The following is a 17696-nucleotide window of genomic DNA, read 5'->3' as shown; positions in this document are numbered from 1 at the left end:
TTTTTTTTTTATTAAGGGACTTCGATAATATATATTTTTTTAATCCCTAGATGAAACCATTTTTGTACATATGACCATACTTATTTTATTTATGTAGCTTAACCCCCTCCGGGTTGAGTATTTGGATAATGTTTTCGAGAACTACCTAAACACATATACTCATCATTTGAACATAAAAAAGTCTGTTTTACGAAAGCGAAGTCATTTTGTTTACTGACTTTACACTTTTTTAACGGTTTCCATCCTTTTATATTAAAAGAATGCTATATTTTAGCTGCTATTAATTTCGCACAGAAAAAGTAATCATTTGACCTAATGTGCATTGATTTGATTAATTTGAAATCACTGATCGTAGTCCTATGTGAAGTTCGGTAGATAAAAAATTTAACTATCAGGATTATGGCATGATTAAGAAGTGAATCACGAAAAGTTGCCCTTACGTGGCGCGGCTCAGGCGCACCCATTCCGTTTTCTTTTTTTAATTCTTGGCTACTCAAAAGATTTTAATTGCTTCAATATCCACACACCGATATTCTCTAATCCATTACCTCAATCAGTGTTGCAATCATGATACTAATACAATTTTCATTAAAATTCCATTAACGCAGCTCAGGGAACTTGTGGTAAAATTATACTCCCTTCAATTGACCTCAAATTTTTCTTTATTTACCATTTATAAAATTTCCATACCATTCTTTAAACCATTTACAGAGAATCTGCCAGGAAGCAGATAACAAACGGGAGGACATGAAATGGCTGGTGAAAACGCTAGACTCCTTACTTAGCTACGCCAGTGAAGATGAGGCAAATCTCGAACAGAAGAAACTCGAAGACCTAATTGCTCGCTACAAGAACCTCATACCAACCATCGAGATAACAATGGTGAAGACGGAGGTGTTCTCCAAGTGCTACACGTATCGCCGCGAGGTGCACGAGGTTGTCTGTCTGCTTAGCAAAGTTAAGGAGCAAGCCACCAATATACCACCACCAGAGAGCCTTGAACGCGTCAACAAATTGATTGAAGAGCAACAATACGCCATTAGTCAGCTTGACCATCAACGTCCACACATAATGTCGATGTTGCAGCGTGGACGTGACTTGAGCAAGGATGTGCACGCGCCTTCGTTCGTCAATATAGAGGTGAAGAATTTGGAGAGCGGCTGGAATGAGGCATATACCGAAACCGCCGACAAGCTGCAGTCGCTCAAGGGCACCCAGGCTGTGTGGAATGACTTTGTCGATCAGAAGAGTGACATCTTCTCCATGTTGCAGACAGCAGAGACCGAATTGCGTGCGCTGACACCACTTCAAACCGATCCGAAAAATGTGAGTCAAGATTTGCAAGCGAAACGTGAGCTGAATGTGCAACTGCAGCAAGCCTCACATCAATTGCTACCCAAATTGCATCATCTGAAGGCTGAGCTGGCGCCATTGGCCGCTGCCGATAAGCGCCCCATATTGGAGAAGGAGGTAACTGAGGTCGAGAAGATGTTCTTCAATACCATGGAACATGTGAAGGATCGTGTCGGTTATTTGGAGGACTACAGCGCCAAGTGGAACAACTACAAATCGCGGCTATCTGAATTGCACGAATGGGCTAACCGTGTGGCGCCTAAGAGTATTGAGGCTTTGCAGTCTGAAGATCTGACACCAGAAGAGCGTGTAGTGAAGGTGAACGCATTTAAGGGTGTGCTTGGTGAACGCATGAAACAGCTAGACATATTGGCGTCGGATGCAGCCGAGCTGGCAACCAAGGAGGGCAACATAGCCGAGGCTAAACGGCTGAAGGGCGAAATCACCAAGCTGCAAGAAGTGCTGAGCGCAATCAATCGCAATGTCGATCATCAAGCAAAGGCTGTGAAGGAGGATCTGGTGAACTGGCAACAGTACCAAACTGGTTTGCAGCAAACCAAACCGATAGTTGAGGAGTGTGAAATCAAGGTAAATACCATAGTTCCTAAGCCCCTTACACTTGAAGAAGCCGTTGCATTGCAACAAAACGCCAAACAATTCGAAACACAATGCCTCGAGCAGTTAGACAGGCTCCAAGGCATTTCAAACATTAGTCATAAAATGCTGTGCAAAACCAATGCCCCTGACGAATTAGATGCCATGCATTCCCGCTGGACATCGGTTCATGAAAATGCCAAGCAAGCCAGTGGTAAGCTGGAAAAATTGGTAGCCAATTGGAAATCGTTCGATGCCGACGCATCGAAACTCGAAGATTGGGTCAACAAAGGCGAGCAGGCGCTGGGAAAACGCTCGGCTGTGCTGAACACCCCGCATGTCGATAAGCTCGAAAAGGAGCTTGTCAAACTCAAGTCATTCAACAACGAAATTTCGGAGCAGCAAGCAAAGCTCGTCGCACTCGGTCAGTCGGCCGATCAGATAAGCTTGCATTTGGCGCCAGAGGTCGCTGTTGCGCTTAAGGAACGCGTGAATGGCATGAAAGCCAAGCTGCAGAAGTTGTCCGAGGCGACACGCGCCAACATCAACGAAGTGTCCGATGCAATTATAGCGCGCCAAGATTTCAATGCCAAAATGGTGAACTTCTCCAACTGGATGGATCAGCTGCGCAACCAAGTGGCGCAAGTCGAAGAGATTAACCCAGAACGTGTGGAGACAAGCTTGCACGTCATACATGCTTTGATGCAAGAACATGCTGATAAGAAGCCCAGCTTCAATGCAATTTACGATGAAGTTAAACAACTCTCGCTTTCCGCACCAGCCGAGGAGGCAAAGACGCTATATGACGCCTACACCTCGCTGGTTATTAACTATCAGAATCTTGAAACCAATTTGCAACAAAAGAAGAATGCGCTCGAGAAGTGGACAGAGATATTGGGCTGGAAAAATGAGACCGAAAGTCATTTGAATTACTTGAAACATCAGCTGGAGAAGCCCGAAGGCCCGAAGCCCGTGGAGCTTAACAAGATCATCAACGAGATCGACACGATAGGCAGTTCGGTCAGCTACTGGAAAGCGCAAGCCAAGGAAATCGATGAAAACCCAGCCATACAACTGCGTGACGCTTTGTCGCGCAAGCCGCTGATTGCTACACAGATTGTCAATGATGTTGAAAACAAGTTGGACAATTTGAGGTTACGTTCGCAGGCACAAAAACAACAGGCCGAACAGATGAATGTACGCAAAGAGAAATTCCAAACGCTTGGCCAAAACTTCGGTCAGGCGCTGATCGATAATCGCGCCAAATTGCATAGCATACTGCAACAGAAGCCCGGTTTGCATAATATTGATCAAATTATAGCCGACTTGGTGGCACTCAACGAAGTTATCAAGGGACAGGCCGAACTGAAGAATCGTTTGCATGATGAGGGTTCCTTACTGATGCGTGAAGATATCGGCAGTATGCCGGCCATCCAAGAAAGTCTCTTGTTCTTCGACAAAGACTATGACACGCTGCAAAACGAGATTGCTGAGCGCATACAGAAGTATAATTTGATCAGCCAGGCGCTGCGCGAGTACGCCGACACCAAGGATAAATTTGAGAAGGAACTCAAGAAGGCTGAGGATCTTTTCAATGCCATACCACAGCAACCACGCGATGAAGTCAAGTTGCAACAAGCCGCCGAAAAGACACGCAAGACAATGGAGCAAGTACGCAAGTCCAAGGCGAATCTGGACGACCTCGAACGTCGCGGCAATAATGTGGCGAAGTTATTTGATGCCATCGGTGAAGTTGTGCCACAAGAAATTGCTAACGGTGTGAAGGCAGCCAAGCAGCAATGGCAAGATTTGCACGACAATACGGCAAATAATGCGCATATGTATGAAACAGAGGCTGTCATCCGGTCACAAATCGAAGACGCTAAGAAGGAGCTACTACCCTGGCTGACTGAGACCAATCAAGGTCTCTGTGATGCTGCCGATAATTCAATCGAAATTGAGTTCGGTCCTATGCGTTTGACAAAGTTCCGCACCGAACTGCCCTCTTATCAGGTATTGAAAAATACCATCGCGGAGAAGAGTCGCGAGCTTGTAAACGTCAATAGTGGTGTTGAAATTCCAGCGCTTACTGAGCTGAACAAGCTGCTGACGGCGCAATTCCAGGAGGTCGATTTGAATGCTGCGCGTCTAGAAGCAGTCACTTCCACCTTCAATGGACAGGAGCAAGACTTGCGCAAGAAGATCAAGAACGCTGGTGAGCAAGTGAATAAGCTGCGCGAGCAGCTCATCAAATGCGATGACATGTCCGGCGAGCCGAGCAAAATCATGGAGCGCCTGTTGACGTGCCGCGAGCTGCGCGCCGAACTGGACAACAGCGCAAACGAGATTGACAATATCAAGCAACGCGTCGACGAGATGCGTGCGCTGTATCCAACATTCAGCGAGTCAATCATACCCAAGGAATTGAACAATGTGCAGAAGCGCTTTGAGGCTGTCGATGCACATGCAAAGAAGATCGAGTCCTCACTGCTGCAATTCCTCAAGAAATTCCATGCCGACAAGGTGGGCATGCTGAAGCGCATAATCGCCACGCAGCGCGAGAAGGTGGCTTGGTGCCAGCCTGAGTCGACAAGTGACAAATACAATCTGGACGTTAAGCGTTCTTCACTGCTAGAGGTCAGCAAGGCAATTGACAATTGCCACAAGCGTAATGCGGAAATTGGCAAATCCTTAGCGTTGCTGCAAGCCGTCGAATCACCACAAAATCTCAAGGATTTGCAAAACGATGCAGAGCTGTTGAATGGTGAAATGAAGGCGCTTCAGGACAATTTCGACAAAATCAAGAATGTGCTAGATGAAAATGTCGATTTATGGTCACAATATGAGCAAGCGAATGAAGAGCTCTCCTTGTGGCTGCGCGACATTGAAGGGCGCATCAAAGCCGAAACGAGTAATCAAGTTAGTGTACCAGAGATCGTGAACAAATTGCAGGAGCTTGCGCTCTTGCAACAAGACATAAAAGCGCATGAGCCGATAATGCAGAACTTAGAGAAAACATCACAGTCGCTGATGGCAAAGAACCCTGAAGCACGCATTGGACAGTTTGTGACACATCTGCTGCAGCGCTACCAAACTGTGGCGAAGAGTTTAGCCAGCTATATCGATAAGGTGCATAATGCACAACGCGCCAATAGCGACTTCGTGACAGCTGCAAAAGATTTCAACGAATGGCTCACCGATGCCAAGATTGAGTTCCAAGAGTTGGCGCGCATGGGTTCGCCCGGTTCGTCTTCGGCCACCGCGCACCAATTGCAAACGGTTAAGAACTACCTGAAGACGTTCGACAATGGCCAGGTACTGCTTAATAATGCCGTTGATATTGGTGAAGCGCTATACCCCGTTGTGACGCCTGAGTATCGTGAGAATATACGCGCCGAGCTACGTGGCATACGCGAAAACTACGACTACTTGCGTGACGAAGCCAACGCGCTCTTACAACAGATTGAGGCAGTCTTGATACAGAAGACATCCATCGAGGAGAGTTACACGCAAGTGTTGCACTACCTCAACGATTCTAAGGCGAAAGTGGCCGCAGCCGATGAACTCTACCCCACGCTGGCTGCCAAGAAGAGCGCCTTGCAGAACTACAAGACACAGCTGCAAGAGATTACATTGCATAAAAATGCGCTGAAGCAGCTACACGACAAAGCCGTGACGCTTTGCGACGACGAATCTGAGCGTAAGACCGAAGAGTCGATTGAAGAATACAATGGCTTGTTCAAGAAAATCGCCGAACGCATCAATGTTGTAGGTGACCAAGTGGTCAAGCATGAGGCATACGATCAGGTGCTGGAGAAGGCACAAGATTGGCTGAACACCATTAAGTCAGAGGCCATAGACATTTTGAATGAGACGACATTTGAGAAGGAAGGCGCTGAAGAAAAGTTGACTGTGGTTGAGAATCTACTGCAGCACAAACCCGAAGGCGACTCGATATTCGACACATGTCAGCAGCTGCTACAAACCATGCTGACGCAAACACATCCAAGCGGACATCCAGCTTTGTTGCGTAGCTTTGAAGAACCAAAGAAGTCTTGGGATGAATTTATGACGCTGTGTCAAGATACGCTCGTAAAACTGAAACAGCTTTGCTCGAAATGGGATGAGTTTGAATCTATTATCGACGAGATTGACAACTGGATGAAATATGTTGAGAACGTTGTAAAGAATCAGAGTCTAAAGAGCACGGCTGGCACAAAGAAAGCGCATTTGGTACAGCTGCAAAGCATTGCCAAGGATATCGATCAACGCGCTTTGTCCATCAACGATCTACTCGCCCAGGGTCGTGAGATCGAGGGTGAAACCGATTTGAACCTGAAATTATCGCGCATCAATACGCGCTATCAGACCTTGAAGAACCTCTGCAAGGAGTCCATTGCGAAGTATGCCAACTACGCCAAAGACCATGAAACCTTCGATGCCGACTATGAAGTGTTCAAGAAGGACCTACAAGAATGTATTGAAAATCTGGCGCAAAACGTGGAAATTGTTGGCGACCAAAACATCTTGCAAGAACATCAAAGCAAACTGCGCGAAATGGCTGATAAACGTATTAACGACTCAACAGCCTTTGAGGGTTTGATCGACCGCGGTGAGAAGCTCTACGGACACACCAGTCCCGATGGACGTGAGATCATACGCCACCAGTTGCGTACGCTGCGCACCATGTGGGACAACTACTCCGATGATCTGAATGCGGCTACGCAAAAGATCGATCACTGTCTGCAACAGTTCAACGATTTCAATATCGCCAAGGATCAGTTGACCAAGTGGCTGAAAGATGTTGACAAGGCGATGCAGAGTCACACGGAACCGAAGACTACGCTGCAAGAGAAGCGCGCAAAATTGCAGAATCACAAGTTGCTCCATCAGGAAATCACGACATACAACGTTTTGGTGGACAACGTCTGTGACAAGGCGCAGGTACTGATCGATCAGATCAAGGACAATACGCTGAATGTCTATCTGCAGTCCATCAAGCAGCTGTTCAACAGCATTGTGCAGAAATCTGAAGAGATACTAAACAATTTAGACAAGTGTGTGGTGGACCATACAGACCTAAACAACCAAATTGCAGCCGCAAAGACTTGGATCTCTGGCGAAAAGGAAAAATTGTTGGAATGCGACGACGCGTATGGCGAAAAGGCTGACATCAAACGCAAGATAGGGACGCTCGTGCAGCTGGCTCAGAGTAAACCAAACGCGCAAAAGTTAATCGCGGAAATACGCGAACAGTACGAGAAGGTGAAAGCGACAACTTCGGAAAGAGGTAATGAAATACTTGAAAAAGAGATCGATGAGCTGGAAACTACAGTCAAAAGTCACTTCGATGATATCGAAGGAATCGAAGGTAAGCAAAAGGATGTACTACAGCAATGGAACGACTTCGAGCGAAAACTTGAAGAGCTCACTAAGTGGTGTCGCCAGGCGGAAGGCGTCTTCCGCGAACAGCAACTGAAGTCAACATTGCACGAGAAGGTGGAACAGTTAGAAAAATTCAAAATCCAACGCGATCTCATCTTGCAGAAGGAGAAAGAGATTGACGCATTCGCTGATGCTGCGCATGCGCTCTTGAACAACTGTGGCGCGGAACGTCTCAAGACGCTCACCACACAGATCACCAACCGCTACCAGCTACTGCAAGTACTGAGCAAAGAGGTCGTCAATCGCTGGTCGAACTTGGTGGACGATCATCAAATCTATCAAGACAAGTACAACGAAGTTGATTTGTGGTTGCAGCTGATTGAGCAGCAATTGGACAACGCTTTGAAGAATGAACCCTCCCAAGCTGCTAACATCTTGCAAGTTCTACTCTCTGAGCGCGAACAGGCTGAAGCGCTCTTTAGCGCGCTGAATGCAGCCTGCGAAAAGGCTTTGCCTGAAACCTCCACTGAGGGACGCGAGAAGATACGCAAAGACTTGCGTGACATACACGAACGCTGGGATAAATTAGACGAAGGCATACGCAATCTGCAGAAGCGACAAGAAGCACAAAGTGTGCAGCTATCGAGTTATCAGGACATACTCGGACAGACACTCAACTGGTTGGACCAGGTAGAAAAAGTGTTACAAAATGAAAATCCCAGCACTTGGACCAGCGCGCAGGAAATACGCTCGAAATTGTACAAGTACAAAGCCACTACGCACGACATCAATTCGCACAAACGCATCATTGAGGCTGTGAGTGAAAAGGCTGCTGCACTCTTGGAGGGCAGTGCGCCTACAAATGTCGATGGAATCAAGGGCGCCATTGCTGATGTAAACAAACGGTATGAAAAAGTTGCTGCCGATTGCGCCACACTGCTTGGCCAACTCGAAGAGGCATTCGAAGTGTATCAGCAGTTCAGCGAATTGCAAAAAGCGCAACAAGATTATCAAAAGAATCTGTGGGACCGGCTGACCGGCTACTCAGATTACTCCGGCAACAAGCCAGCCTTACAAGCGCGCCTAAATAAGATATCCGAAATACAAGATGCCTTACCCGAGGGCGTTTCTAAGCTGCGAAACCTCTCCGCGCACATTGACGAGAAAGCCAAGTTGCTGCCAGCGCGCTCGAAGGAGGCAATGTCGCGTGACTTAGCCAACTTGCACGCCGACTTCGATAAGTTTAGCGCTGCGCTAAGCGATGTGAAGAGTGGCTTAGAAAATCGCCTGCAACAATGGAGCGACTACGAAGTCAACTTGGATCGGCTGATCAACTGGCTGAGCGAAGCTGAGAATGCGCTCAAGAACTACAATCCCAAGTCGACGATGGAGGAGAAGGAAGAGCAATTGAATCGTTTCCAATCGTTGATGCAGAATTTGCGTCAAAACGAAATTGAGTTTGAAAAAATGAAAGACGACTCATCGGAGCTGATTCAAAGTTCTGGTGAGACCAGAATCGCCGTTAATGTACAACAAGTTACTTCACGCTTCCAGTCGATACAAGCGACCACTAAGGAGATACTCAAGAAATGCGAACAATCTGTGTACGAACATCAACAATTCAATGAGAAGTACAAGCAATGCGCCAATTTCTTGGCAAATGCGCAAGCGAAGTATGACGACTCCAGCGATCTCTCGCAGGTGGGCTCGCGCGATGATTTGCTTAAAAAGCAAACTGCAATCCAAGAGCTATTGGCACAGCAGCCCAATGCTTTACTGATGTTGAACAGCACCATCGAAGCGGGTGAGAAGTGCTATTCGTCCACTACCACAGAGGGACGTGAAGCCATACGCGTGCAGCTGGCCGAATTGCAAGAGGCCTTCGACAAGCTTTACGACAATGTGACAATCACCTCCAGAAAGATACAAGACAAAATGTCCAAATGGTCTGGTTTCGACGAAATTGCCGAGAAATTGCAGACTTGGTTGGCTGAAGTCGAGAAGACGCTGCCAGCTGAGATCGAATTGAAAACCACTTTGGATGAGAAGCGTGCAAAACTGCAATCCTACCGCGATGTGCTCAACGACCTCAATAATCACCAAGTCGAGGTGAAGAATCTGCAAGAAATTGCTAGCAACTTGCCAGAGAAGAACGATCATGTCGAGCAAATAACCAAAGAGATTGCTGAGCAATTCGGCAAATTGCATAAGCGCGCGCAGAACTTCGTCGAGCGCTACGAGGCTATTGTGAGCGATCATCAGCAGTACACCAAGGCCGTGATGGAGGCACAAGAGTACATCGAGGCCACGCACAACACCATTGATTACTGGGGCGATTTGGATTTGGAACAGGTGTCGTTGCATACAAACTTGGACCGCTTGAAGAATCTGAAGGACAGTTTGGCTGATGAGTTCGCGCGTGTGGATCAAGTGCGGGCCTTGGGTGAGAAGGTCATACCAGGAACAGTCGAAAGTGGACAGACGAATATCAAGTCACAAATCGACACTACCCAACAAGAGTGGGAAGGCCTTATCGCCGCCATCACGTCGACAATTGAAGCTATCGAGAATAGGCTGCAACAATGGGCCGAATATGAGCAGCTACGCGATCAGTGCTTGGCTTGGATACGCGAATCGGACAACAAGCTGCACGCGATTAACTTGAAGCCCACGCTAAATGACAAGAAGGCACAATTGGAGGCGCTGAAGAATCTGCAAGGTGAGATGCGCGCCAAGGAGCTGGAAATTGACAGCGTTTCCGAGAAAGGCCAAACATTGCTTAAAGGCGCGTCCAGCATGCGCTCTTCGGGCCCAGAACTAACGACGAAATATCAGCAGATCTTCCATAAAGTGAAAGAACTCAACAACCGCTGGCAACAATATGTTACTTCGCATCAAGAATTCGACAACGCTGTCTCTGAGTGCGGCACCTGGATCAATGGCATCAAAGACAAATTGGACTACTGCGCCGATATGTCCTCCATGAGTCAGAAGGAGTTGGATAAGAAATTAGCAACCATACAGGACATCATACTGCTAAAGGATGAGGGCTCTGCGAAAGTACTCAGCATTGTTGAGTTGGCGCAGAACGTGCTGGCCAATACAGCACCAACCGGCCACGAAGCGATCAACAAGAAGTTGGCAGATCTGCAAGAGCTGTGGTCGAATATTGCTTTGCGCATTATCGACGTGAAAGCCACACTCGATGACTCGATTACACAGTGGTCCGGTTTTCTGGAACAAGTACAAAACGTACGCAAATTCAACGAATGGCTGGAGAACGTGCTCAAAGAGCTTGCCGAACATCAAACCACAATGCCTGAGAAGCGCGCACAGCTCGATCGCGTGAAGGCCACCGAAGAGAAGGTGCGCATGGAGAAGATTGATGTGGATGCTTTGAAAGTGCAGGCAAGAGAAATGATTGCTAGCGGCCAACAAAGTCAAGCCGCGTACCAGGCACAAAAGGTGCTCGACACTTTTGATGAACTCTGTGCGCGCATACAGAAGCTGCTCTCCGATCGCCATGATCAGTACAGAGATCATAGGCTCTACAAGGAAGCCTATGACGATTTCGTAAGTTGGATAAGTCGCGCGCGCCAGAAATTCCCTTCGCTTAAGCAGAGCAGTCTCAGCGACAAGCTGGCTATTGAAAATGCTGTGCAGGCCACTGAAGCTATGCTGAATAAGCAGGCGCAGGGTGAATTATTAGTGGAACATTTGGTGCACACTGGCGAGGTTGTGATAACCAGCACGTCGCCGCAGGGTCAAGAGATCATACGCAACGATATACGGGCGCTGCGCGACAGCTTCGAGTCGCTCTTCCGTGAGATCAACCAGCAGAAGGAGAGCTTGGAGGTGACTATGACGCAGTGGCGTGCTTACAAAGACGAATACGAGCGCCTAATCGAATGGCTGCAACAAATTGATATATTGGTCAAGAATCACAAACTAAACTTGTCACCTAGCTATCCGGAAAAGGAGAAACAGGTGGCGGATATGCAAGATGTTATGTCGAGCCTTGAGAAGGGCAAAGATGATATCGATAAATTCAATGCCTCCTCCGCGGGACTACTAAAATCTCACTTGGAGTCTTATGTGACGAACCAGCTGCGCCATTTGAACTCAATGTACCAGGTGCAAGTAAATCTCGCTAAGGATGTGCTGAAGAAGGTCGAAACTAATCGTGACCAACATCGTGAATACAACGCCAATCTGAAGGCTGCGCAAGATTGGATTAATGTAGCGAAAGAAACCATACGCGAGGCTAGTGACTCTTCCAGCGCTGGCTCGAAAGAGCTGCTGCAAAAGCGCTTGGAGAAGATTCAACAGTTGATCAGAAATCGTGAAGTGGGACAGAACTTGGTACACACAGCAATAAACAACGGCGAGAAGGTGGTAAGAAACACGCGCTCCGATGGACGTGATGCCATCAACAATGAAATGAAGGAGCTGCAGAATGACTGGGACAGGCTGGTGAAGAAAATGTCCACTGCTAAGGTGCAGTTGGAGACCAACCTGCTACAATGGGCTGACTACAGCTCAAGCTACTTCCAATTGCAACAATGGATAAGCGATCGCGAGTCCAAGTTGCAACAGGCATGCGAGCAGAAGATTGTAAAATCGAAGCGCGGCCAACCTGGCTTAACGTCCGGCCTGAGCGAGCGTAAAGCTAATTTGCGTCAGACCAACAATATTGTGCAAGATATAGTGTCCTTTGAACCGATGATACAATCGGTTGCTTCGAAGGCGTCCGACCTACAACAGGGAGCGCCAGCCTCCGAGATATCGTACAAATATGAGACGCTCACAAAGCAGGCCAAGGACTTGTATGAGAAGCAAAAGAATACAATCGACCAATACCAAGCGCTCATTGATGCGGGCAACGAATTCGCTGCTTGGTTGCGCAGTGCCAAAGAGCGCCTCAGCAAGTGTGCAGAGCCCACAGGCGATAAGCAAGCGCTGGCCGAGAAGACACACCAGCTGAAGATATTGCAAAGTGAGGTGCCTGAGGGGCAAAAGCAGCTGGAAGCGGTGCTGACACAAGGCGAAATCGCTTGCCACAATGCTGAGCCCGAGGATCGTGAGATCATTGAAGAGGAAGTGGCGCTGTTGCAAGAGGAGTTCGACGCCTACGTGGAGGCGTTGAAGAAGGCCAAGGACTATTTGGAGGTTGGCATTGTCAAGTGGTCAGATTACCAAGAGCAATATAGCGAAGCGCTGGAATGGCTCACGAAGACAGAAGCGTTGGTGCAGTCATACAACAAATTGCAGGATAGTTTGGCGCGCAAAAAGGTGGTACTGGAAGAGTTCCAAGGTCACCTACAGACACTATTCGATTGGCAGAAAACACTGGATCATTTGAATATGAAAGCGCAAATGCTGCTGGAGACCTGCTCCGACACGCGCGTCAGCAACGCCATCATGCAGTTGACAACCAAGTACAACACGCTGCTCACGCTGGCCAAGGAAGTTATGCGTCGGCTGGAGTTGCACTACCAAGAGCACCAACAGCACCGCACCCTGTACGAGGAATGCCAGTCGTGGATTAAGAGGACACGCGAAAAGCTCGCCGATTGCGCGCAGATACCGGGCACTTTGAATGAGGTGCAAATCAAGCTGAGTACTGTTAAGAACTTGCGTCAAGGTTTTGAGTCTGGGCAAAATAAGCTACGCTATTTGCTGGAGCTCAAAGAGAAGGTGATTATGAATACCGAACAGAGTGGCGCTACCAAGGTGCAAGAAGACACCGACGCTTTGAAGCAACACTTCGACCAATTGCTGATTGACATGAACGATGTGAGCCAGAAATTGGCAAATCGCCTAGCGCAATTAGAAGAGGTTTACAAATTGCATAAGCTGCTCACCGAATGGCTGGACGACATCGAGCCCAGCGTCAAGACAAGCGATGACTTCTTGAATGATTTAAGCGAAAAACGCGCCGCGCTGGAGAAATTCCGCGCCATACAACGCGACATCAACGGCCATAATGACATTGTCGAGAAGATCAATGCGCGCTTGAATGAAGACAACAGTCTGGACCCGAACGATTTCCGTGAAGGTCTCAACAAATACGAAAACTTGCAGGAGACTGTTGGCAAGATTATCGAATCACTCGAGAACCAGGTGAACAATCACGACAAATACAAGCAGGCATTCAATGAGACACAAGATTGGCTACGCCGCACACGCATCGAAATTGAACAGTGTGCCGATTGTCATGGCGAGAAGGTGCAAGTTGAAGATCGCCTCAATAAGTTGGGTGATATTGGCGCTTCAATGGTGGAAGGCAAATCACTGCTCGATGCCTGTAAAGAGCTGAGTCAAGCTGTTATTGCGACCAGCGGTAGTGAGGGACAAGATGCGGTGTCGCAGGAAATTAAACAACTCGTCGCCGAATGGGAAGCGCTGCAAGCGATGTTGCGTGATGCGCGCGCCAATTTGGAGAATTGCCTTTCACAGTGGAATGCGTTCTTGCAGGATTTCAATAAAATCAACAAATGGATTGATGGTATTAGCAAGCGCGTGGCTGCCGCCGCCGAAGCTGAGAATAATACAACCGACGACTTGGCATATGCCAAGGTAAGTTCATTCATTTTCTTCACCAGCTACTAACCAAACAAATACCCCCTGCTGTGCTTTTACTAAACACACACATACCTAACTAACTAATCAACTAAGCTTACTCAGTCATTGGATATTCACACATAGCCGTAGGTAATCCTAATAAGTGCTGCGTCTCACCTACAAAACACAGTGTACAAAACACTATGCTTTTTAGATGACACTTGTTTTTTTATTGAGAAAGTATTTTCATCAATACTAAAAATCATTTAAAAATTATTTTTGTTGTAAAATGAATAAAACTTGTACTACTGCTAACCATTTTTTTCCAAAATAAATTTTAAAACACCTTTTCCCCTTACGTTCTACGCGCAGAATTTGTTGGAAGAAGTTTTGGCGGAAAAAGACAATGTGGAGGACTTGAATGACGCTTGTGAATTGCTTATGGAACAAAGCGCCTGCACGCGCGTTCGCGATCAGACCGTCGAGACACAGGCCAACTACACCAAATTGCTGACATCAGCACAAGGTTGGTGGCTTGCTGGATTTTATTAGACTTTTTGTTTATTAATGATTTGTTGTTTTCTAGGTCTTGTTTCCAAGATTGAAAAGAATCTATCTGATCACACCGAATTCTTGAACTACAAGAAGGAAATGGACGCCTGGATTGAGAAAGCCCAACAGATATTGGATGGCTGCACTGCAGATGGTGATGTTAGCGAAATAGCCCAACAATTGGAGACTGTCAATGTAAGTAAAATGATTAAACTACTCAAGAGAGATGTTTTAAGCATTTAGCGCTAAATTTAAGAATTTATGCAATTTCTTTGAACTGAAGGGAGGCACATCTGTAAAATAATAGCTGCCCTGTAATTAAAAGTCCTCACATCCTCTCTTTTTTCGATGAGACCGATTCGTGGATACCTTTCGTGGTCAACTCAACCAGTTTTTTACAATATGCATATGTATCTCTGGGATGGTAGCCATAAATCTAATTAGAAAATAATCAGGCCGAAATAATGGCAATGCATTGTTGCCACGATAGTCTGATCCACATATCCCGAGCGACTCTGATCCATATATGGCCACGGAGTGCAAAATTATAAAAAGTACCTAAAAATTAAATGATTAAAGTAAAAAGAGAGTATTTTTTCTCTTTAAAATAATATTATCTAAAAATTAAAAGGAATTACAAGAAATTAAAAAATATATCAGGAAAAAGAAATAAGGAAATTTCCAAAAAATTATTAAGTGAAATAAAAAATATGCTATTTTTTAACGCAACAAAATCAAAAAAATTTAAATAAAAAAGAAAAAAATTTCATTACAAATGAAAGAAAAAGTGTTTAAAAATTAAATTAAAATAAAAAAGTATTTGTCTTATTAAAGCAATAAAATTAAATCTATCAATTAAATTAAAAAACGAAAAAATAGAAAATGAAACAAGTTACTAAAAATATATTTTTATAAAAAAATACTATCTAAATATTGGAAACAATTACATTAAACAAAAAAACATAAATAAATTGTTTATTAAAAAAAAAATACGCTGCTTGGGGATTCGAGCCTCGGCACGCCAGTGCTTTGCCCACTCGGCCATGGCTACAGTTGGAGCAGCGCCAGGAAAATGATTTACATACATCTTCATTTGGAACATGCCCAAACATTAAGTAAAAAAAGATAAACAATTTTTTTTAAAGAAATAAATTAAATAACTTCATAAAAATTAGACGAATTAAAAAGAAAAATTTTAAAACCATAAATTCTTAAACTTTAATAAAAATTTAATAAGAAAAAATAAAAGAGTTTCTAAAAATTAAATATTAGAAAAACACTTTTATTTTTGAAGCAATAAAATCTTACAACTAAAAGAAAACTAAATTAATAACGAAAAAAAAATCAAATTAAAAAAAGCAAAAAGTTAACTTTAAAAAATACATAAAAAAAACAAATAAATCAATAAAATCTAATATTAATTTAAAAACGAAAAAAAATAATTATAAAAAATTCTGCTGCCCGAGGACTTGAGCCTCGCATCACTCGAATGACACGTCAGTGCTTTGGGCACTCGGCCTTTGCGCACTCGGCCTTTGCGCCTGTTGCAGCAGCGCGAGCTTTCTGTCAAAGAGCTTTTCACCATGAAAGTTGGCAAGAGTGCTTCTTTGGAGGACTTTCGGGCCAGAATAAACAAAATCTTTCAAAACATGGCTACTGTCTTTCATTTTTCTTACAGAAGACTTTCAACTATCTTAGCCAGAATTGTGCTGTTTCGCCATTGATTCAGAAGATTTTATATGCCGCCAAATGCTAACTGAGCCAAGACGTTTAATATCGTCTAAGTAATTTCAAATCTCTTGTGCTAATCTACGACTGGACTTGCCCGGAAATTTATTTCCTTCCTTTCTATCTTATTAATTATACTTATGTATTTACAACGGCTTTCTTCAATCAAATTATTTATTTCTTATCTTTTCTTTTTTCCTCACAGTCGCTTGCATCTCGGCTTCCCGAAGGCCAACACCTCCTCGGCATGGTACAAGATGCCTACACGAAAGCTTCGAATGTGACACCCGAAGGCAAGCAAGAGATTTTGCGCGACCTAATGACCAAAGTGCGTGAGGACTGGGATGCTTTGGGTCTTGCTGTCAAGCAGAAGTTGACCGACCTTAAACAAGCACAAAATCGCTGGTCAGACTTCGCCAACAATCGCGATAAGCTCGAGAAGTGGCTCACTGATACAGAAAAGACACTCAAAACCGCACCCGATACTAAGGGTGAATTGAGCGAAATGAAGACGCTGCTCGAACGCTACAAAACGCTGCAGAATGAAATTAAGCAGAAAGGTGGCGAAATTGAAAATTTGTTGGGCGAAGCTAAGCGTTTGGGCACTGAAGTGGACGCTGTGCATCAAAAGCAGGCGCGCTGGGAGAAGGTGAAGAATGATTGCGCTGCCTACATTAAGGGTCTCGAGAACGAAATGGCCGCCTATAATGCCTATCATCAGAGCTTGCAGGATATTGAGAAATGGCTGCTGCAAATTTCCTTCCAATTGATGGCACACAATTCGCTGTTCATTTCGAATCGTGAACAGACCGAGGAACAAATCAAGCAACATGAAGCTTTGTTGGATGAAATACAAAAATATCAAGCCAACTTGGATGATTTGAATGCGAAGGGACAGGCGCAAATTAAACGTTACGCCCCAACGACCCCAGCCATACGCGATACGGTCGAAGAACAGTTGAAGAATATTCAGGAAAGCTACAATTCATTGTTGCAAACTTCTGTTCAAATCAAGAATCGCTTGCACGAGTCGTTGGCCAAGTTCAAGGAGTATGAGGATACATTGGACAGCATAATGCGCAACATGGAGGCCTATGAACCGGTTATACAGAATGAGCTTGATGCGCCGGCAACCAGCTTGGAAATTGCACAACAGCAATTGAAGTGTGCACAGGTGAGTGGGAAAGGGTTAGACGATATGCGAAATTATAAATATGTTATACGTTTTTTAGATTTTAAAGAACAATTGAACAGGACTTTAAAAGTAAACACTTTGATATAGAACAGTTTAGGTTTGAATAGGGTAAAAATTTTACTTTAAGGGAAATGGGGATGGTTATGCGCGCAAAGTCTTTAAAAATTGTAAACACCAAGTGATACTGAAAAACTAGAGTTACAACGAACTGAAGTTAATAAAAAAAATTGAGAAATGTTTAAAACGAGTTCGAAAACATATTATAGTAATATCAATTTCCCAAGTAATACAAGTGCGGATACTGATAAGGTTTTTTTTTTATAGA

The 17696-nt window shown here is 45.1% G+C and overlaps 1 protein-coding gene across 1 annotated transcript in view; it reads left to right on the top strand.

Moving 5' to 3' along the window:
* The window catches only part of LOC118741869 (nesprin-1-like), a 19640-nt gene extending 2214 nt beyond the window's left edge, over nucleotides 1-17426 (top strand). The window contains exons 2-7 of the mRNA XM_036473845.1: nucleotides 609-623; nucleotides 712-13911; nucleotides 14269-14422; nucleotides 14483-14643; nucleotides 16382-17350; nucleotides 17409-17426. Of these exons, the coding sequence (XP_036329738.1) occupies nucleotides 609-623; nucleotides 712-13911; nucleotides 14269-14422; nucleotides 14483-14643; nucleotides 16382-17350; nucleotides 17409-17426 (14517 nt within the window). The remainder of the gene's footprint in view (nucleotides 1-608; nucleotides 624-711; nucleotides 13912-14268; nucleotides 14423-14482; nucleotides 14644-16381; nucleotides 17351-17408) is intronic.
* The last annotated feature ends 270 nt before the right edge of the window (nucleotides 17427-17696 follow it).

This window comes from Rhagoletis pomonella, unplaced genomic scaffold (assembly GCF_013731165.1).
Source record: "Rhagoletis pomonella isolate Grant_MI unplaced genomic scaffold, Rhpom_1.0 Rhpom_scaffold_00006, whole genome shotgun sequence".
NCBI classification, from domain to species: Eukaryota; Metazoa; Arthropoda; class Insecta; order Diptera; family Tephritidae; genus Rhagoletis; species Rhagoletis pomonella.
Note: the sequence above shows the minus strand (reverse complement) of the source record. Positions and strands in the feature narration are given on the sequence as shown.